At 43.1% G+C, this 21,410-nt stretch overlaps 2 protein-coding genes, 1 long non-coding RNA gene and 1 other non-coding gene across 4 annotated transcripts; 1 reads left to right on the top strand and 3 right to left on the bottom strand.

The window, feature by feature from the left end:
- Positions 1–1,020: 1,020 nt before the first annotated feature.
- On the bottom strand, positions 1,021–2,005 carry LOC119654638 (small integral membrane protein 20). Its single transcript, XM_038060113.1, has 3 exons — positions 1,772–2,005; positions 1,659–1,715; positions 1,021–1,147 (listed from the first exon to the last, which is right to left on the bottom strand). Exons 1-3 carry the CDS (start codon positions 1,884–1,886, stop codon positions 1,107–1,109), a joined length of 213 nt encoding a protein of 70 aa, XP_037916041.1. The 5' UTR covers positions 1,887–2,005; the 3' UTR covers positions 1,021–1,106.
- Positions 2,006–8,296: 6,291 nt separating this feature from the next.
- LOC119654829 lies at positions 8,297–9,785 on the bottom strand. The gene is made up of 5 exons (XR_005249856.1): positions 9,598–9,785; positions 9,223–9,281; positions 8,857–8,929; positions 8,590–8,673; positions 8,297–8,398 (listed from the first exon to the last, which is right to left on the bottom strand). It is a non-coding gene; the product is annotated as an uncharacterized LOC119654829 (long non-coding RNA).
- Positions 9,000–9,078, bottom strand: LOC119656345. Its single transcript, XR_005250047.1, has one exon. It is a non-coding gene; the product is annotated as a small nucleolar RNA Me28S-Cm3227 (small nucleolar RNA).
- Positions 9,786–16,675: 6,890 nt separating the features above from the next.
- LOC119655497 (V-type proton ATPase subunit F 1) lies at positions 16,676–17,505 on the top strand. Its single transcript, XM_038061399.1, has 4 exons — positions 16,676–16,836; positions 16,898–16,979; positions 17,041–17,246; positions 17,306–17,505. The coding sequence occupies exons 1-4, from the start codon at positions 16,783–16,785 to the stop codon at positions 17,348–17,350; spliced, it is 387 nt and encodes a 128-aa protein (XP_037917327.1). The 5' UTR covers positions 16,676–16,782; the 3' UTR covers positions 17,351–17,505.
- The last annotated feature ends 3,905 nt before the right edge of the window (positions 17,506–21,410 follow it).

Here is a 21,410-nt window from a genome sequence, read left to right as displayed (position 1 = left end):
TAATAGTATTGCCACCATTTTGTAAAAAATAACATTAATTTCAATTTTGTTGCTTTTATCCACGCTTTCTAACAAAATCTAAATAAAAAACAGTTGATTTCTTGCTGAAACGGGATTTGTTATTTATTTGCAAATACGTATTTCGGACACAAGTTGTGCCCTGCAGGTGATCAGGTACTAAAGAAGAGCAAAACTTGTGGCCGAAATACGTAAATTTTTTCCTTCTTATTGACACTATTCATACAAATAATATCAGTATTTTCGAAAAATCTTCCTTACTTTACTTGGTTTTTAGGACTATCCTATGAATTTGTTCTAAATAAAAAATTAAAATTTGCACACATTTGCCCATGGTGGTTATTCAGAAAAGTGGGCTTCCTTTTGCATCACCATTTTATTCTAGCCTTATATTAATATCGAAAGGGAACATCCAGTGATGATACCGTCGGTAGAAACTACGCTTCCTAGGTATGCAAATTGATCAACGCCTTGGATGCTCTGGCCACTTTACACTATGATATGTCGCTCTGATAATAGCTATTAGTTTCTTCGGAATGTCCTCCTTGCGTAGAGACCGCCAAATACACTCCCTGTTCACACTATCTAAACTGCATCCATTGTTCCAAAATACTCCGCAGAATATTCATGTGGTCAATTCAGAAGGATACAGAGCAGAAACATATGATTTCTCTTCCGTTTGGAGAAGCAATTCATGTCCGCACTTCGGGTAACTAGCCATTTCAGGACCGATGTCAGTGCCTTTTTTGTTACACACATCCAGAAGACAACTCCTAAATCCACTGCCGGCCGCGAACTGGTCAGTTTATCAGAACTGACCTGAGCTCGAACAATGTGCCATCAATCGCGAGGCGGTGGAAACTGCAGAGATCCACGAACTTCCTATTGTGTGTAATTGCTAATAAAAAGCATCTGCGTTAGTCAGTCAGAATCCTATCAGGAAACGGCTTCCAAGTCAGGAGATGGATAGATTACACGAAATTCAAAAATATGGAAACCGCATTATGCTTACATCGTTCTTAAGCTTTTTATTTTCTTAGCATAATTTTATACATGTTATTCCTAGATTTGACTACCCGCAGTACTGACTACTTCTTTCTATCAAAAGGATCTGTCCAAACTTTCATATCTGAAAAAAAGGAAACACATTTGTGAATCACCTCCTAATTTATTAAGAGTGCGAATGAATAAAACCTATTCTGATAAGAAATTAGCTAAATTCAAAACTAAGATGACCTAGCCCTAACCAAGACAAAATGTTTCATTCCTTCCCTGCAAAAGCCGCTGAACGGTCAATTAAATGTAGTTAGACCTTATAATGATTCAAGGGAGTATTGTGTCGTGCAATAGAGAAAAAAAATAAAATGCTGGATATGTGAAATGGTCCATTAAGTCTATGCAAGTACGCAACCCTGTCACACTATCTCAGGTCCAGTGTCTACTAAGGTAAGGAAGTGGATACCCACGGAAACGCAAATAGGTATTCAATGTGAATCCAAGTGAAATGCAGTTATCTTCAACTAAATCCCCTAAAGAAACTCTTGCGTGGATCAGGGATACACCAAAGCAGCTTTCGATCCGCACATTGATTTGCTGCTAAAAAGAAAAAAATAATTTCTCAGTTATATGATTATACGTACTTCCCGGTTGAATATCTTCCTGCTTTATATTTGCCCGATTAATCGCTTGGATTTTTTCTGTGTAACGACAAAGTGTTAGCGAACTCATAAACTTGCAAAATACATTAACTCACTATATCGTTCCGTATTCATCATAGGTTCAACTACTATTGGATACAAAGTAATACCAATTCCTCCCACAATCGCCCCAATAAAGGCAGCATACTTCCAACCCCTTAACAGCACCATTCTGAAACTATATTCGACCAAATCCTATCGGCATCCCATTAGAAGTTTCATAGGTTAGGCTGCCACTGTCAATCAGCTGGAGATAAAAGTCAGGAGTAGATACACAACACGGTCGCTCACAGATGTCGCTCATTTAGCGGCAGTTGAAATTTTCAATTTCCAGATGTGTTCGTTCGCTAGCAGCCAACAATAAACTTAATGTTATGTTCCATAGCGTCTTACACCATTTCGAGTACCTGTAAAATACTGTAAACTTATCCACATTATCATTGCCTACTACGTAATATTTTCTCTAAAACACTGTAAATTCATATGTACAGGCCTACTAAGTATAGGTAAAAATTGTATAAAATAGGAAATATGAATTGAAAATATATAGTTCGTTAGAACTATCAAACATAATCACAACGTGTTTTATTCTGTGGAGTCCAAGCAATTGCTGCTCCCAAAATTCACACTACGTGGTTAAATTATTGTGGAGTTCAGGCAATTGCTGCTCCTAAAGCCGGTTAGTCTGGAGTTTGGCATTTAGCTGCTCCGACTATCCATAAACTCATTGCATTTAAAAGAAAAGTAAGGTAAAGAGGAACTATCAAGTGGACTGGCAACATCACATAAGGTGGCAACATCACATACCAATTCCCTTTCACTTCATACAATTTACATCATTGCGACTATCACATCAATGCACAACACGAGTAATCTTGAAATTCAATTAGCCAAACTAAACAATTAACTGTGGACAGTACAGTATATCGTGAACTATGTCAGCTCTTAATGCTTCCCAAGGTAAACATTTCGATACTCTTAATGTTTCCCAAAGTGAACATTTCAATTGATTCCAAAGCAATCCTGATGAAATGGAATCATCAATATTAACACTCGAAATGGAAATTTTCTTGGGTAGACTCTTAACAAACCAGACCATGATCATCGATTCCACTCTTAACATCATAAGAGAAATCGTTTAAATCATACCTCCTTATAGTTAATCGCTCAGCCCATCCTAATCTCGGCTGACATTCGAAGGATTCAGACATCGTTGATGAAAGTGATGACCGACAGCCATCACGAATGAATCAATCCCCAGCTGCTTGCTCCAGATCAACTCTCTCATGTACTCCTGTAAATAATGAGACATCTTCCAATCTCACTGCGACTACCCGCCAACGCAGAAGACATAGCAGGGATACAGACTCCTTAAAGACTCCTCAAGTACAATATCTCTCTTCATCAGCGACACCGCATTTACCATCGAGACTTCAGCACCATTCTAGGCCACCGATCAATAAGGACGCGAGTATTACCAAATCTCTTCCGAGGAGCTCACAGCATGCTCACCATCCCAAGAAGACATATACCTCTGCGAGCGTCATCATTCGCTATATCGACGAGAATCGAACATCGCAGCCTGTAAAACAGACTTAGAAAGTGGCAAGATCGTCCGAATTGTTTCCAACTCCATGATGGGAACCGCTGGATATATGCGTTCCACGACGAAACTCTCCTCAACATCATTTGCGGCAATCAAATGGCGATCAAGGGACACGGGATCATCGAAATCGTCAAGGAATGCACGATAACACAGGATCAGGTGACTATACAAAGTCATCTTGGGTTTTCACAATCAACTGAGCACCCTTACATCCATTTCGGCAATATCACGGATTTCATCCCACACAACACGTCGATACAACTGTATCATCCCGAACCTTGTGACTTCAGTCCAAAAATGGTCGATCATCTACGCGACATGCTCCAGTACGGAACGCACCCTTTCACCAGCAATTTTAGAGCCCATAAAATCCATCACTACGTAACCGGATATCTTGGTTTGGGGCTTTTCGGAGTTCTTTTGCGGGCATGGTATATGGTACAGGGCCATTCCTTGCTAAACCAGTCCACCAGCCGCGAACAGAGCAGCACCCAAGGTCACCGGATTTTTCAATAATTGCTAAGTAAATTTATTATTTGTAAACTACGCGCACCTTCAAAGGAAAAATTAAGCATTATTTTTATTGAACACGCATTCAATGCCAGGGAGAATGTTAAAAAACGTAAAAGATTCGATTCATATTTTTTCGTTACACACGAAACATCCGAGACGAAATTCCATTCGTAAGCAGTAAATGCTATCGCACGAATTCTCGGCCTCTAATATCGTCTGGCTTTAGAAATTTAATCGCCCGCAGCCAGCGATCCTAATCGCGATATTGTTCACATTCTGTGAAAATCGCAATCTTGCATTTTGCAATGGAAATTACGAATAACCAAGAATACTTTGAAGGCGCGCGTCTAGTCTATATAAGTTTGTACGGACAGAAACTAAACTTAGAGGAAGTGTTCAATTCAATGGTCGGTATCTTGGCATCCATTAATAGACGTTAAGATAATCGAGTTGAACATTAACTCAATCATTGGTCGAGCCCGCAGACATGATTTCGAGCTTCTTTTGGCGAGCACAAACCCGATATAGTTCTTCTATGTGAAACTAGGTTGAACTATAGATACAATCCTTCCTTTCCCAACTTCAACCGCTTCCGGACTGATCGACCTCAGACCAATCCTCAAGGCAGCAGCACATGTGGCGGAACGACATTCCTCATCTCTAACAAATTCCAAGTCACGCAAATCCGGCCACCTCCCAACACCATCAAATCTATCGAAACCACCCTAATCTCCTTCGAATCCCAATCAACCTCGGTCTTCGTCGCCTCTGTTTACTGTCCCAACCAATCCTTCGACACCCACGACTTTCTCCGTATCAAGTCCCAACACCGCTCTCCCGGTAAACAATGGTCTCTGATTATCGGTGGAGATCTCGATGCCAAACATCCGTCTTGATTCGATGCACGGTCGAACCAGAACGGGGACCAGGTCCACCATTTCCTCACAACCTCAAATCCCACCATCAATCTAGCCCATTTCAGCCCGGCCCTTCCAACCAACAACAGATCGCACTACAATTACTACCTAGACGACTTCCTGATTAGCAGTAACCTAACTGTTATTCCCAACCCAAACAACTTCCCCATCCTCGAAACGGTCCTCGGCATCAGCGATCATGATGCCATAATCCTGCGTATCAAACTCCCGAACAGAGTCGTTCGATCCACCCCACCTTTAGTTCCCGACTTCCAGCGCGCAAACTGGAAACACATCGACCTGACCCTCAAAACCAAAATTCAACCTCTCCTACTCCCATCCAACTGTACAGTTCCCAACGGCTTCATTGACCTAACAGTTCGTCAATACACCGAGGTAATTCGGCAAGTATGTGACGAACTGATCCCATCCTGTCCCTTAAACTACCGCAACCTAATCACTTTGCCCGACGACATCCTAACCGATATCCACTATAAAAAGACCCTCAGGCGGAGACTATTTAGGAATAGATACTCTCCGCAATCCTGTCACCTCGTCGCCGAAATCCGCGAACTGGACAAGTCCATCCACGAAAGAATCCTCATGCTATACACCCAATGTCTCCACAACCGCCTCTCCAACACCGAACTGAACCCTGGTACATACAGGGAACTCAGGAAAACCTGCCCGCATTTAGGCAAATCAGTCCAACAAAACGCGATCCTACCCCAAAACATCCTACCCACAGAAAAAGTGAACGTCCTCGCTCACCATTTCCTCCAAGCCCACCACTGCACCCTCCACTTCCGTGAACCAAGTTTCGACAACGAGGTGAGCGGAAAGATCTCCCAACTCCTAGCCCACCTTTCCTACCTCATTCCCCAACCCACACAAAATCCCTTCACCCACGCCCTCACCGACAAAAGCCAGCGAGAAAATATCCTTCCCATTCACTTTCTCAGTCCAGATTACGTCAGGGCGGCCATCGCCGCCTCCGAAACCAAAAAAAATCAATTGAACTTGACAAAATTCCCTCCATCATCCTCAAGAAACGCGCCCCAAGCATTGCTTCCATTATGTCCTCCATCATCAACCACTGCCTTATCAATGCCAACTTCCCAACAGATTGGAAGAGTATGCGAATTGTTCCTATCCCAAAAAAGAACCAAAATCCTCTAAATCCCGATAGCTGCAGGCCTATTTCCATCCTCTCATCATCCGCCAAGATATTCGAGCGGATCATTAAAGTCATCATCGACGAGCACTGAGACTTCAACCATTCACTCCCACAATTCCAATTTGCCAACCGACCCAAAGACTCGGTTGAGCATGCACTCCTCGTGCTCAAATCGGACGTCCTCCTCAGCCTCAACCGAAACGCACCGACCATAGCCTGTCTCCTCGACGTAAAGAAAACTTTCGACTCCGTATGGCAATACAGACTCGCATACAAGCTGACTCTCATGACGACCATGAGAGAATTCGGTATCCCGACGAAACTTATAAGACTGACTAGGCTGACCCTGACCAATGTGCCAGGCCAGACAAAAGCAGCAGGATCACTCTCAAGACCATTCGACATCAACAACGATCTACGACAAAGGGATGCTCTATCATGCGTCCTCTTTAACCTGGCCCTCGAGAAAGTGATCCGTGATACTGAGGTAAATTCAAGAGGTACGATCCTCTTTAAGTCCACCCAATTAGTGGCCTATGCTGCTGATCATCCAGATCGAGCAGGCGGCAATCGAAGCGAGATCTTGGGCTGCAAATCAATGAAGACAAGACAAAGTATATGGTGGCAACGTCAGCACCGAAGACGAACCAACCAACAACATCAAACCGCACTGGTCAAACAGGAAGAATAAGGATCGTTGACAATTTCTCCTATCTAGGGTCGAAAATCACAACCGATAACAGCTACGATGATGAAGTCCGCTCACGGTTGTCAGCCAACAGAGCCTATTTCAGCTTACAAAAACTGTTTCGCTCGAAACGTCTCACCATAGGGTTGACTCTTGAGCTCTTACTGTACAAGACAATGATCTTGCCAGTCCTCATGTATTCCTCTGAAGCTTGGGTTCTTAGCAATAAAAATTGGGAACTCTTGGCCGCGTTCGAGAGAAGAATCCTCCGAAGAATTTTTAGCCCCCTATATGAGGATGGACGATTCCGTAGCCTACACAATAACGAAATCTATGAGCGATACCATGACCGTCTGGTTGTGGATAAAATCCGGCTCAATAGGTTACGGTGGGCGGACCACTTAATCCGTATGGATGAGGATGATCCACCCGAAAAGTCTATAAGGGCAATATCTATGGTAGAAAAAGAAGACGAGGCAGACCCTGCCTAAGATGGAGCGATGGCATAGGCCAGAACGGCAGACAGCTTTTAGAGATATCGAATTGGTGGACCTCGGCGCAAAACCGGGATGTCTGGAGTTCCTTATTAAGGCAGGCCTAGACCGGATACCGGTTGTTGCGCCGTTGATGATGATGATGAAAGTATTATTCCTCAACACCAATTCGGGTTCCAGCATAATCACGGAACAGACAGCATTATCTTCACGACGCCGAGTTGTGCACTTAACGTCAATAACTGCTAACTTTGGAAGTACTACAGGGGTCCCTTTCAGGACTAACCCTTTGCAATATTTCCACGGCTGACGTTTGACCCCTGAGAACGACGCAGATCTAATTCAATTTGCCGGAGGTACTTTTTTTCTAAGGATCTTCTGCCCAGTGAAGTAGTCAAAGCAATCGGACAAATACCTAATAGTTGTTGGTAAATACTACCACAGTAAGGCGTAAAGATCAATGAGATCAAAACGTAAATCTATACTTTTCAGAGACAGCTTAGATACAATCAATTCATAATTACTTTCAAAAGAGCTGAACACCTGAAGAAATTCGAACCTTGAATCTTGGTGTGGGAACGTACCGGCGAGCAAAGATCCAAGAAGAAGTCCACAGCCAAATCAAGACTAGATGGCCGCGGAGAGCCATAGTGGCGGCACCGTCAAACGGTGTATTGACTTTGGTTTGCTGGCTGTAATGCAGTAGGCGATTGTTCCAAAGGCCTATCAGGGCGATCAGACCAGTCTGCACAGGGGCCCATCTAAAGTTGCAGTTGGCCACGCAAACTCACCAGTATGCTAGGTACCATAAGAAACGGGATAGCCCCTGAATTCACATGCTTCAGGAGAATTTGTTTCGTATGCGTTCAGCTTAGTTGGCGAGTTTCATGGGGGTTGTGATTACGTTCAAGCGAACAGAGACCTTCGGGCCTCAAATGTGAGGTTGCGTTCCAACGCGGGTAAGGTACCCCATAGTTCGATAGATTAAGGTAGGTCCCGCCCGCACCAGTATGAACTAAGTTATGCACTCAGTATAGCCGGGTACCATGCTCGTCTCAGCGAGCATCCGACGATGGTCACAGAATGAATCTGTGCATTAAGACGATGAAGTTACGTCCACGAAACAGGTACAGACGTGGCTGTAAGGCGCGTATATCAACTAATTTACTAACAAAGAAAGACGGAATTATGCTCTACCATCAATTTTTATTGAAATTTATAAAAACAGCCAAGGTCTAATTATATCCTGCATCAATCCCAACGAAATCCAGGATGGCGACGTTACAACCTGTAATTTAAAGAGAAAAAATAAGTACGCGCTCTCCACATTTTCTTCGAAATGAATTTCATTGCAATAAGTTTCAGATGAAAGTTCGCAGCATGGTTTTTTATAAATTGGGTTCGACTCAGATGAGGGAGCCCGAAGGCAATTTATCATCATTAAACTTATATGCAAACGTTTATTATTGAGACCATTACCTTTCCTTCCTCCTCTCAGCTTCAGTTGCTAACCATTCCACGGAAGAAGTGATGGATGGGCGCGACGAACGCAGGGACTTCAACCTGGAAAATCGAACGCCAATTACAATCTGCTTTAAGTGATGTAGTTGGAGGAAATATCTATTTCCTTAATTTTCAGTTGGAAAAATTATTTTCATTACTTTCAAATGAACTATACCATATTCCTGGATCATCATAAAATAATCTGAATTTGGAACTACATGTCGAGAACTAAGAGATAATTACCTTCCGATTAGTATGCTGAACGAGAAACGATGTAAGGACACTCTCCTGTTACACCTTCATCTTGCCGATGGCCCTAGAAAGTAGAAAAAACATTCATGAGGACCAGCGTCTTGGAAATCACAATTTAAACGTGTTATCAAGGTTAATTCTCAGAATCCTTTTGGTTTAATTTGTTTGGTCATCCGCACGAGTTTCTCGGATTAAAATTGTCATCATAAGATAATTGCTTGCAACCGATATACGACCTGCACCCTTACAAAATTGCGTACGTCTGCTGAGACGCACCGCAACTAAAGAACAATGAAACTTGCCAGAGTCGTACCACGTTTGCAAATTATAATGAATTGATGAAGGAAGAAATCTTACCGGCTAACCTCCGGGAGAAGTGACGCCTCACATGTCGGGTCGAAATCTAGTCCTCTAACCTGAAAATATCAAATAGAAATTAATCCAAAGCCTTAATCGTGCTCCATGCTTTTGGAGAAAGAGACTCAGTTGGCCGTTCTTTTTTATCACCCTACTTTGTACGAGACAGTCTGAGGTAGAACAATCATCATGGAATCTCTAGGCGTGTAAGCAATCTTCCACGTAAACACTGCAATTTGCAGGAAAATATCAGTTCACAGCCTACTAAATTCAACTCTACCAAAAGTGAGTAGAATTAAACATCTCGAGCGTAGGAATACACCCACACAATTTATAGGTTACTCGGAAAAACACGTGGCGTCCAAAAGTACTCACCCATAGTTGAAATTTTCAAGTTCCGCCAAAGTGGAATAATTCACGTCAGGAAACACAACCAAGCGTTCTTCCATCAAAACGATCCATCACATTTTGCAACAATAACTAAATATCCAAACGAGGTCCAAGTCCGATCAACACGAACGACACCAAACCGCATCCCACAGCGTCCCCAAACCAAGTGAACGAGTACCAATAGATTTGTGCAGAACTCAACTACCGTCCAAGCATTTTCACCACACGGCCATGTTGTACTAGATTCCAAACAGACACTTTTCAATTACAGTGGTGGTAACTTTTTGAAAACTCCATCCAGAATTTCCCGGAGATTTTCCAAATTATTATTTGAATTATTGAAGCTAAATTAACCTCTGAATTCGATCATATTTTTTCTTCTTATGACTATACTTTTACTTTTAAAATGGAAGGCACAAATGTTTGATCGAAAAGCAAATTTATAGCACTTTTAAATGGATAATATGTTCTGTTTCGAATAGTACAAAACCCCAGAATTAACTCAAAATGATTCGCAATTCATGAATGATCAGATGCTATTTCCTTGAGGTATGTTCCAGTTCAACATACAGTTTACGACTTATTTGTAAATTTGTCGCGACCTTACCTTTGATATTCAAATTATCGGGACTATAGTACTCAAATGGTTTTTTGCGGCTAAACACGGGACAAATTGTACCAACTGGTCCTTTAGATTGATTGAAATAATAAAAACCTTATTGTTTCCTTTTCGTTGGTGTGGATATTTATTCTTGCAAATACCGATATTTCGGGAACCACTTGTTCCCTTCATCAGTGCTAACGAGTCACCGGACACAGGTTGCCGCGTTAAAACTCAAAAGGGGACTGAGGGTTCTCAAGATTAACTTGATGATCCTTGCTATGGCTGCCCCGGGGGAGAGAAGCCTGACTAGTAGTCAGTATCCCGCCTTTTTTTCCGAAACCAGCGTGGTCAGTGGTGGCGAAGAATTGAAACAATAAAGCGTCATTGGAAGAGGTTCTGCAGCTAGTCATGCTCCTGTACTGGACATTAGGGTTCACCTTGTAAATCCGCTGAACTCAGGGGGCGAGATGTGGCCTCATGAGTACCATTCGAAAAAAGACTCCAAGTTTCCGAACACGGGCTAGAGGTGAAAGTGTCCCAAAAATTAGGACCTCGTGCCATAACATACGATGTTCATTGTTGCCAATACCGATGAACTGATGCAGCAGACTCACAAGAACTACATAGCAGACATTTTGGAGCGGTTCAGGAAGGAGGCGCAAATCATCAATCACCCAATACGGTCGGGCCGGAAGTCAGCCAGCATTGCTGCTATTGAGGGGAATACCTTCTGTAATGGATAAGTTGACGTCCGTTGAGAGAGTGTACAATAAGTTCTGGACGTAAGGGAGAAGTACATATTGTCTGAAACTTTTTTAAAGCACGGCTTTATTCAAATTTCTCGGCAAATGTCTGCACGTTTAAGAACTCCAGCGGTGCCATATAACGGGCGCAATACCCCTCAGTTGAGGCAGGGGTATTAGATAGACTTCGCATTGATATGAATGTTGAGCCAATACTCAGTATGAATCAGTACCTTTCATTATGGTCTCCAAATCAATTCGTGTCCAAAAAAGCCTTGCGACTATGCCTGTATGGTAGGCATTGACGTTAAACCCCCAAGACCTTCGGTGCTATTTAAGGGCAGCGCATCGTGGTACCTAGCTGTGTGATGAAAATTCTGAGAAAAAAGATAAAAAGACGCGGTCGACCCCGACAGTGAAAAGAGCTTAGTTGTAAGACATTGGATGACGTGTTCCGGATCGAGTCAGTTGGAGGCAAATGTTGGAAGAACCTAGGCTTAAAAAGGGCTCTAGCGCTGGGAGGAAAGAGAGTTCGATTGATTTTTTATACAATATATTCTTCAAACTTTTTTGTTTGCATTAAAAATAATTTAATAATAACATATAATTCTACAGATTTTCACTAAAACCTATGGCTAAATCCCAAACCTGCACCAAAATTATTTCTACCACCCATTGGTCCACCAAATGTTTTCGAAGCACTTCCAGTTAAATCAAAGGTTGATAGACCACTGGGTGATCTCCAAAGGTTAGCTTTGCCCGTTAATTCAGCAGTCGTTCCAAATTTAGGGATATGACTGGCTCCCAAAGAAAGAGCGTGTCCTGCCCTGTGGATATAATCCAGACTACCGGTCCGGTGACTTGTTAGCACTGATGAAGGGAACAAGTGGTTCCCGAAATATCGGTATTTGCAAGAATAAATATCCACACCAACGAAAAGGAAACAACAAGGTTTTTATTATTTCAATTAATTAATCGTTGGAAACACCGCATAATTTCACTCAGACCTTTAGATTGGTGACGAACGGCACATGCTGTGTGGAAAGTTCCAATTCCGAGTTGTTGAACTTTTTCTGATATCTGGCCTCCCCGACGTCGTAGCGTTGAAAGTCTTTCATTTCCTGAATCTGGGCCGCCTCCGCTTTAAAACGAGGTATCACCCATCGAAATCCGACGATTTTGCATTTTTGCCTATTTTTCCTAACCGGGGGTTGTGGGATTTTCAAATTTTCTTCGAGTTTCTGAGGGCCTCCGAGCTGGTGAACTTTCCCTGATATCTGGTCTCCCCAACGTCGTAGCGTTAAAAGTTTTACATTACCTGAGTCTGGGCCGCCTCCGCTTTCGAACGAGGTATCACCCATCGAAATCCGACGATTTTGCATTTTTGCCCATTTTTCCTAGCCGTGGTCGTGGGATTTTTTAGTTTTCTTCGAATTTCTGAAGGCCTCCGAGGTGGTAAACTTTCCGTGATATCTGGATCTAGGCTGCCTCCGCTTTCGAACGAGGTATCGCCCACTGAAATCGGGGGTTGTGGACATTTTAAATTTTCTTCGGGTTTCTGAGGGCCTCCGAAGTGGTGAACTTTGCCTGATATCTACATTTTTCGCCATTTTTCCTGCCTACTTACCCTTCAGTAGCGAGACACGAGGCGGGGAACTGTTTTGCCTGTAAGCAAAACCTTTTTGTGGAAGCAGGCGGAAATCCTCCAGAGCTAGGGCCAGCCTGGATTTGATCACGGCATTCGTTAACTTGGGGAAAATGTTGTGGGAGGAGATCGGCCTATAGTTGTTAAGATCGTTTTGAAATTTGCCCTTCTTGGGGATCTAGACTAATTTAATCTCACGCCAGTCGTCTGTTGCATTCTGAGATAGTCATACATTATTTAACGCATCCAGAAGAACTTCTCGTGCCCATTAGTTCAGCCACTGGAGATAGGCATAGATGGTCTTATCCGTGCCTGGCACAGAGCGCTTTTTGTGTTTGTCGAAAACCTTCCGCAGGGAAAAAGCTTGAGAGGCAAAGGGAATAGCCTGAGTCAAAAGGAATTAAACGGATCCATTATTATAGTGTCCTTTCATGAGGGTTTGGAAAAAGGAAGCATTTCGTGTCGTCCCAAGCATGGAGATGCTGCTTTGGATTCTGAAGGGTTTCGAGCCAGTTGATCTGGCTCCAGAAATATTTGAAAGAATTGCAGTCCGAGATGTTCATCCATGTGTTATGCCAAGATTTCCTTTTTGCCTCCCTCATTGCCCGTAACCAGTTATTTCTTGCCCCGATAAAAGTTTTGAAGCTTCTGAAAGCTTACTGTTTCGCCTGGAAAAGAGGTATCAGGTCAGCAGACTACCAGTGTTTTTGCACTGATCCTCTGCCATTAGACTTAAATGTGGAAAGAGTGACTTGATTTGTGATAATTTCAGTTATTTCTTTAATGTTAAGGGGAAGAGTGATGTTGGAGAGTCTGAGATGGAGATGTATATGCCCTATTTTGGACGCGCAGTTTCGGGGTATCCTGTTGTTTTGAATGAGAATGGGTCGGTGATGGCTGTTTGGGATGTCTTCCTCCAAAGTGTCCCACAACGAGTCGATTTTGACTGAGTTTGATATTGTAATATCAGGGACAGAGCCTATGGGGTTTGGTCCGACAAGGGATTTGAAAAAAGTTGGTTTACCATTGTTGAGCAGCCGAAAATTTAAGTTGTTAATAACCTCCTCGAGGGCGTGGCCTTTTGCAGAAGTGTAATGATCACCAGCGGAGTTTGTGTGGACATTAAAGTCCCCGATAACAAGAACATTGTGCCTGCCCTCGAGCAATTTGATGAGCTTGTTAAACTTTGCCTGACGATTGGCAACGAGGCATTATCTGTCTCATACATAAAAAGGGAGATATCACACAGTGCAGCAATTATAGAGGTATCGCGTTGCTGAGTACCATCTATAAGATATTCTCCGTTATCTTGCCAGGCCGGATAGCCTCATACGCCCAGAACATCATTGGCCCATACTAAAGAGGCTTCACTCCAGGCAAATCAGCAACAGATCAGATTTTCTCTCTGCGGCAAGCGATGGAAAAACTGTTGGAATATGGACAACAGTTGCATTATCTATTCATCGACTTTAAAGCCGCCTATGATAGCATAACCAGGGTGAAACTGTACAAGGCCATGAGAGAATTTGGTATCGGAAGAAATTGATAAGACTGACTAGGCTAACCCTGACCAATGTGCAAGGCCAGATAAAAGCAGCAGGATCACTTTCAAGACCATTCGAGATCAACAACGGTCTACGACAAAGGGATGCCCTGTCCTGCGTCCTCTTTAACCTGGCCCTCGAGAAAGTGATTCGTGACGCTGAGGTAAATGCAAGAGGTACGATCCTCTTTAAGTCCATCCAACTACTGGCCTATGCTGACGATATCGACATCATGGGAAGAATCACTCGAGGCGACGCGAGATCTTGGCCTGCACATCAATGAAGGCAAGACAAAATATATGGTGGCAACGCCAGCACCGAAGACGAATCAACCAACAACATCAAACCACACTGGTCAAACGAGAAGAATAAGGATAGGAGAATACAACTTTGAGGGGTCGAAAATCACAACCGATAACAGCTATGATGATGAAATCCGCGCATGGTTGTTGTCAGCCAACAGAGCCTATTTCAGCTTACAAAAACTGTTTCACTCGAAACGTCTCACCATAGGGTCAAAGCTTTTACTGTACAAGACTATGATCTTGGCGGTCCTCATCTATTCCTCGGAAACGTGGGTTCTTAGCAAGAAAAATTACGAACTCTTGGCCGCGTTCGAGAGAAGAATCCTCCGAAGAATTTTTGGTCCCCTACATGAGGATAGACGATTCCGTAGCCTACACAATGACGAAATCTATGAGCGATATCATGACCGTCAGATTGTGGATAAAATCCGGCTCAATAGGTTACGGTGGGCGGGTCACTTAATCCGTATGGATGAGGATGATCCCACCCGGAAAGTCTATAAGGGTAATATCTATGGTAGAAAAAGAAGACGAGGCAGACCCTGCCTAAGATGGAGCGATGGTGTAGGTCAGGACGCCAGACAGCTTTTAGGGATATCGAATTGGTGGACCTCGGCGCAAAACCGGGATGTCTAGAGTTCCTTATTAAGGCAGGCCTGATGAAAAAGGTTCAGTCTAGTAACCAATCTAAATTGGGCGATGTTCGGGTTGTGGGAATTTTTTATTTTCTTCGAGTTCTCAAGTGAACTGTCCCAGATATCTGGTCTCCCCGACGTCGTAGCGTTAACATTTTTACGTTTCCTTAATCTGGGCCGCCTTCGAACGAGGTATCGCCCACCGAAATCCGACGATTTTGCATTTTTGCCCATTTTTCCTAGTCGGGGTCGTAGGATTTTTTTTTTCTTCGAGTTTCTGAGGGCCTCCGAGGTGGTGAACTTTCCCTGATATCTGGCCTCCCTGACGTCGTTGCGTTAAAGTTTTTACATTTCACGAATCTGGGCCACCTCCACTTTCGAACGAAGTATCGCCCACCGAAATGCGACGATTTGGCATTTTTTCCCATTTTGCCTACCGGGGGGTCGCGGAAATTTTTAATTTTCTTCGAGTTCCTGAGGGCCTCCCAGGTGGTGAACTTTCCGTGATCTGTGGCCTCCCCGACCAAGTAGTGTTCAAATTTTTAGGTTTGCTGAATGTGGGCCACCTCCGTTTTCGAACGAGCTATCGCCCAGCGAAATCTGCCGATTTTGGATTTTTCACTATTTTTCATATCTGCCTACCCTTCAGTAGCGATGTATTACCTGTAAACAAAACTTTTCTGTGGGAGCAACCGGAAATCCTCCAGAGCTGGGTCAAGCCTGGATTTGAATATAGCATTTGTTAACTTGGATAGAATGTTAAGGAGGGAGATCATTTTGAAATTTGCCTTTCTTGGGGATTTGGACTAGTTTGACCTGATGCCAGTTGTCTGAGATAGTCAGACATCATTTAACGCATGCAGAATAACTTCTCGTGCGATTGGTTCAGCTACAGGACATAGGCGCAGATGGTCCCATCCGTGCTTATCACCGAGCACTTTTTGTGTTTGTCGAGAACGAGCTGCAGGAAAAAGCTTAAGAGGCGAAGAGGAAGAGAGGAGGAAGAAAACTTATCCATTATAATAATGTCCTTTTATGAGATTTAGAAAAAGAAGGCACTTCGTGTCATCCCTGAAAGGTTTTAAGCCAGTTGATCTGACTCCAGAAATCTTGCAATTTGCAATCCGAGATGTTCATCCAATTATCCAATTGTTACCCCTCATTGCCTGTAACCAGTTATTTCTTGCCCCGATAAAAGTTTTCTTTAATGTTAGGAAGAAGAGTGATGTTGGAAAGTCTGAGATTGAGATGTGTACCCAATTTTGGACGCAGAGTTTTGGGATATCCTATTGTACTGAATGAGGATAGGTAGGGTGATGATGTCAATTTCAAATTCACGAGAAGATTCATTTTCCAGGAGACTTTGTATGTTATACTATAGAATCTGGACCATTGATTAAGTCAAAAAACTGTATAACTCTACTCATAAATAAACATAAATATATATTTGACAAAAGTTTATCAACATAATTTTTATTAAACATTTTTAAAATTTAGAACAGAACATTCACCTCTTATGTTGATGATACAAATATCTTCAATATGGCACTACGAAGCAATGTCATTCACAACTGAAGATGGAGGTGTGATGTAGAAGGATTCTCGTGATACCCACAATAGGTCAGCTGACAATTTCATTGCTCGTTCAACTCGGGGGGACAATTTCTCGATAAAATCTGTGTTTCTTATAAGTAATGGCACTTCACGCAGCAATCAAGGGAAAACTAATTTCCGTCATCGGCGATGAGGTAAGAAATGTGCAATAATAAAGCGAACTAACGATAATCGTCGTTTATACAAATTTCCTAGGACACCTGTGTTGGATTCCTCCTTGGTGGAGTCGGAGAAATTAATAAAAATCGTCATCCCAACTTTATGGTTGTCGATAAAAGTAAGGACATTGTCGGAAAACTTTCGCCAGCTTTTTATCAACGAATTTTTCTAATGTATAGATACTGCCGTGAGTGAAATCGAGGATTGTTTCAAACGTTTCCTGAAGCGGGATGATATCGACATTATCCTGATCAATCAGAACTACGCAGAGTTGATTCGGCATGTAATTGATGCGCACACAGCTCCTATTCCGGCTGTGCTGGAAATTCCATCCAAGGATCATCCTTACGATGCATCGAAAGACTCGATTCTTAGACGTGCGAAGGTAAGAAAAAGGTGAATTGCGGCATTCTGAATCGGAAAGTGACCGTTGTTTCTTTGCAGGGAATGTTCAATCCTGAGGACCTAGTTGGGGTACCGCGGGGTTAGGTACAAAGTGTCGTCCTCCACACGATCCTTTCGTGATTTGTTTTCGTTTATTGTTTGCAATTGTATTATGTAAAGCTAATTCCATATATATTACGAGCATGTATTATAAAGTTGTCCTAAAGAGCCTTCAACAAATAAATCTAAATTAGATGTGATTTGAAGTGTTTCCTTATAGTTATAGTGTGTAAACCACAAATTCTTCAAAAAGTCTATACAGGAAGGCAATATCAGTAAGTGGAGATCATCCAATTTACGTTCAACCAAACTCGTGAGTAATTTTCATTTGTACTCAAGGTGCGTCTTCAAGCAAGATGGGAAATAGTCATGACAGCAGCAAAACATCAAGAATGTGAGAAATTGTAATAATAATAATATAAGTTGGTGCAAAAATCCAATTGGATCAGGGCTTTGGAGTGTGTTAGAGCCCTTCATTCAAGACCGTACACTACAGGATGGCCTATAGGAGACAATGCGGTCAGCATTATGCTGGCCTGAGATTATTATCCCGATTTGACTCAGGTACTCACTCACAGCTGAGTCGACTGGTATTCGACGTCAAATCACGATACAAACGAGCCGCGATTTTCCGTACGACAGCCTTGCGCTCTAACCACTCAGTTATTCGGACAAGTCGTAAACCCGCAGTTAATTTCTACACTCTGAGTTGAGTAGACAAAAACATGCTTAAAACGTTGATTTTGTTATACAAACCATTGTAAGGGATTAGTTTTTTGCTTCAAAAATGAGTACCACTATGTCAATAGGTAATACAATGTTGACACTTTGTGTCTTCTGGTTTCCCTTTTGCTCATCATCATCATTCTTAATCAAAGTGTGGTTGACGTCTGCCTCTTCGAAGACGTGGCCATATAGTTACCGAACTTTGTATCGAGTAGTTGCTAGACGCCGTCTGATATTGACATATCATTTTTTTTCAATATTTTTATACTATTGCTGAGTATACTACTAATGTACAAACACTTTTTTCCCAGTAAGGTAGGCAGGTAGGTATCACTCCGAGGAGCCCAATTAGCGCCGTTTTGACAACACAAACTGCTAAGACGGTGACTGCTGTTATGAGAGGAGGGACGCAGAGTCCAGCCGGCTCGGATCTTCAGAGCCAGCCCGTAGCATTCACGAAGGAAAGCAGCTCTCCCACCCTGCAGCTAGAAACCCCTCTGAGGTCCCCAAAGAATGGTTTACCCAGTGTCCGTGGCCTCTCTCTAGCTAGAGCTGAGCAATCGGAGAGTAAGTGCACGAGAGTTTCGCTTCCTTCTCCGCAGCTTCGGCAATGCGAATTGTAGGGTATGCCAAGCCTAGGCTCATAATCCACTATGGGTCAGTGCCCCGTGCAGACCATCGTAATCTTGAGTGCATTTGAACGCATCTGGCACAGGAGCTCTCGTGATTAGGCTATGTTATAAGCGGGCCAAATCCTCCTTGACTTAGCACAGCTCGTAAGCCTTCACCATCAAAGGGTCCTGATAACTGTCAACGAAACACGAGCAGAGCTTCGCCTGGCCAATCCGTCAGCCCGCTCATTCCACTCTATGTTCCTAGAGGAGGGTGACCTTGAGCGTGCCGCCGAGGAGGTGCAGCGTGCCTCTCCACTGCCCCATCAGCCTGGAGAATGTCGTCGCTGAGTACAAGGGCTTGATGGCTACTTGGCTGTCGGTCAGAATGGCTATATTACGCTTGAGGCTCGGATCTCGCTCCAGTCATCAACAGACTTCCAATATCGCCAGCACTTCTGCTTGGAATACACTGGTGAAACCTGGGAGACAATACTACTCGGATACACTGTGTATATTCGAGAAAACAGACTAGCTTTAATCCATCGGTAAAGAATACTGAGTGATAACCTTCCAATACGCAGCCGGTCTTCCATTTTGCCCTGGTTGGAAAGTCCACAGCAAAGTTGTTCGTGAAGTTCAAGTTGAATGTGCCATAGTCCGTGGAGAATTCCCAGATTTTCTGAGGTACTTTGTCGAGGATGCTACTGTGGCCGTAGGACTTCGCTGCTCAGCATCGGGACTCACGTAGTCTGACAGCACTGCACACTGCAACATATTAATGAGGATGTCTAGGGGGAGGAGATGCAGGAGTACATTGAGAGCATCTGCCGAGCAGGACTGCAGAGCCCCAGTAGCACACGCAGTTCTTTGAACCCTATTGCATTTTTTGCTCAAATCCCGCCACCATACAATAGAGTCGTACGTTAGGATCGGACCACTACAGCGGTGTACATCCAGAGAACCATCATCGGCCGGAGACCCCATTTCTTTGCAAAGGTCCTCTTGCAAGCATACAGGCCTTCTTAACCCTCAGTTCTATGTTCAATCTTCAATTTAGCTTTGGATCCAGGATTACACCCAGATACTTTACATTAGAGGAAAGAACCAATCTTTGTTCATCCAACCGTGGTAGGTGGAATTCAGGTATCATTATGTTGATGTTGGATAGCATCAGTTGCGTTTTGGTTGGGTTTATGACGAGTCCGCCCGAATCAGCCATTTCGAGCGTCACATGAGCGACGCGGAAAGGGAGGCTACAATTTAGTTAGGAAGGAGCAGTCGGCCTTGGAAAATTTCCAAGAAGTGAAAGGGAGACTCTCTCTGTGTATCAGGAATAGCAGATCAAAAATCAAGGTGTAATTTACACGTGAATTTTCAAACACGTTTTTCTCAAAACTGAATTTTTTGAACTGGTATTCATCATTTGTCGGAAATGGTTCAATGAATTTTAACAAAATTTTAATGGAAGATTTAGCATATCTGTGGCTATCGTGGGAACCAGATTTTTTAAAAAATATTGAAAGGTTTTCTGTACGCATAGAGAAATAGTAGCAAAAAATCATGCGATTTTGAGTTATAATTCTATAAAATCCACGATAGCCATTCACCTATAGATTAAAATCCAATTTGAGTTTTTCATTTCAAATGAGTCAGTCTGCCAGAATCCTAGGCACCGTTTGTCTGCTTTTTTATATGGGTGCCATTCTCGTGATGTAACTCGCCATTGAAGCTATATTTTTGAATAAAAATGTACAGATATAATTTAAGGTACTTATTATGTAGTAAAAATTTGGAATATTAATAATAATCGTTGGCGAAACAATTCATATTGGATGAGGGCCTTGAAGTGTATTAGCTGAGTCGACTGGTATCCGATGTCAAATCCCGATATAAATCTCACTGCCACAAATGAGATTCGAACCGTAACCTTCCGTACGACAGCCTTGTGCTCTAACCACTCAGCTATCCGAGTATCCATTCATTTCGACGCAAAAAAAAATCCAAAACAACCTTTAAGAAACGGACGTCGCACGGAATGACATCCTTACAAGCCCTTGGCTATCCCCCATAATAGCAACAACATTGAACGGAAATACGTCGAGAAGAAGGTGAACTATGAGCTACTGGCTCCGGAAAGACAAAGAAATTTGGCATCTCGAGCGGGTGGTTGTAGTTCCCATAAGATTGTCAGCTACAGGTATTGTACCCACCGGTGGTGGGCCGATGATATAGCGCTGGTTGTTGTCGCAAAGTATCTCGAAGATGCTGAGTTATACTCATGCGAAGCGATCAGTGCTGTTAAGGGTTGGCTTGAGATTTCTGGTCTGACACTTGTGGAGGAAAAAACGGAAGCGGTCCTTATCACCAAGCGCCGTAAAAGAAATTTTGCCCGTATTCAAATTGGGAATCATATCATCACTTCTAAGCCTGCGATCAAATACATGGGAGTGATGATAGATGGGAAGCTTAGCTATAAGGCACACGTGCAGCATGTCTATGACAAAGCATCCACTGCGAATGTGGCCCTGGCAAGAATGATGCCGAACGTGGGAGGGCCACGGCATGCTTCCAGGTTGCATATAGCTAGGGTAGTGAGTTCGATCCTGCTCTATGCAGCTCCAGTTTGGGGAAAGGCATTGCAGGTTACATTTAACGGTAACAAACTGAGTTCAGTCTACAGAAGAACAGCCCTAAAAGTGTGCTCAGCATTCAGGAATGTCTTAGATGATGCAGCATTCGTCATTTCTGGAATGATGCCCATTGAC

The sequence above is a fragment of the Hermetia illucens genome, chromosome 4 (assembly GCF_905115235.1).
Source record: "Hermetia illucens chromosome 4, iHerIll2.2.curated.20191125, whole genome shotgun sequence".
In the NCBI taxonomy this organism is placed as follows: domain Eukaryota; kingdom Metazoa; phylum Arthropoda; class Insecta; order Diptera; family Stratiomyidae; genus Hermetia; species Hermetia illucens.
The sequence above is the reverse complement of the archived record's forward strand: the minus strand, read 5'-3'. Positions and strand labels throughout refer to the sequence as shown.

Excerpts from the sequence above, each read along its gene's own strand:
- LOC119655497 (XM_038061399.1), top strand. The coding sequence starts at position 16,783 with ATGGCACTTCACGCAGCAATCAAGGGAAAACTAATTTCCGTCATCGGC. Across the intron at positions 16,980-17,040 it reads CTTTATGGTTGTCGATAAAA|ATACTGCCGTGAGTGAAATC; the intron begins GTAAGGACATTG and ends TCTAATGTATAG. Across the intron at positions 17,247-17,305 it reads CGATTCTTAGACGTGCGAAG|GGAATGTTCAATCCTGAGGA; the intron begins GTAAGAAAAAGG and ends GTTTCTTTGCAG.
- LOC119654638 (XM_038060113.1), bottom strand. The coding sequence starts at position 1,886 with ATGGTGCTGTTAAGGGGTTGGAAGTATGCTGCCTTTATTGGGGCGATT. Across the intron at positions 1,716-1,771 it reads GATGAATACGGAACGATATA|AAAAAATCCAAGCGATTAAT; the intron begins GTGAGTTAATGT and ends GTCGTTACACAG. Across the intron at positions 1,148-1,658 it reads GGAAGATATTCAACCGGGAA|ATATGAAAGTTTGGACAGAT; the intron begins GTACGTATAATC and ends CCTTTTTTTCAG.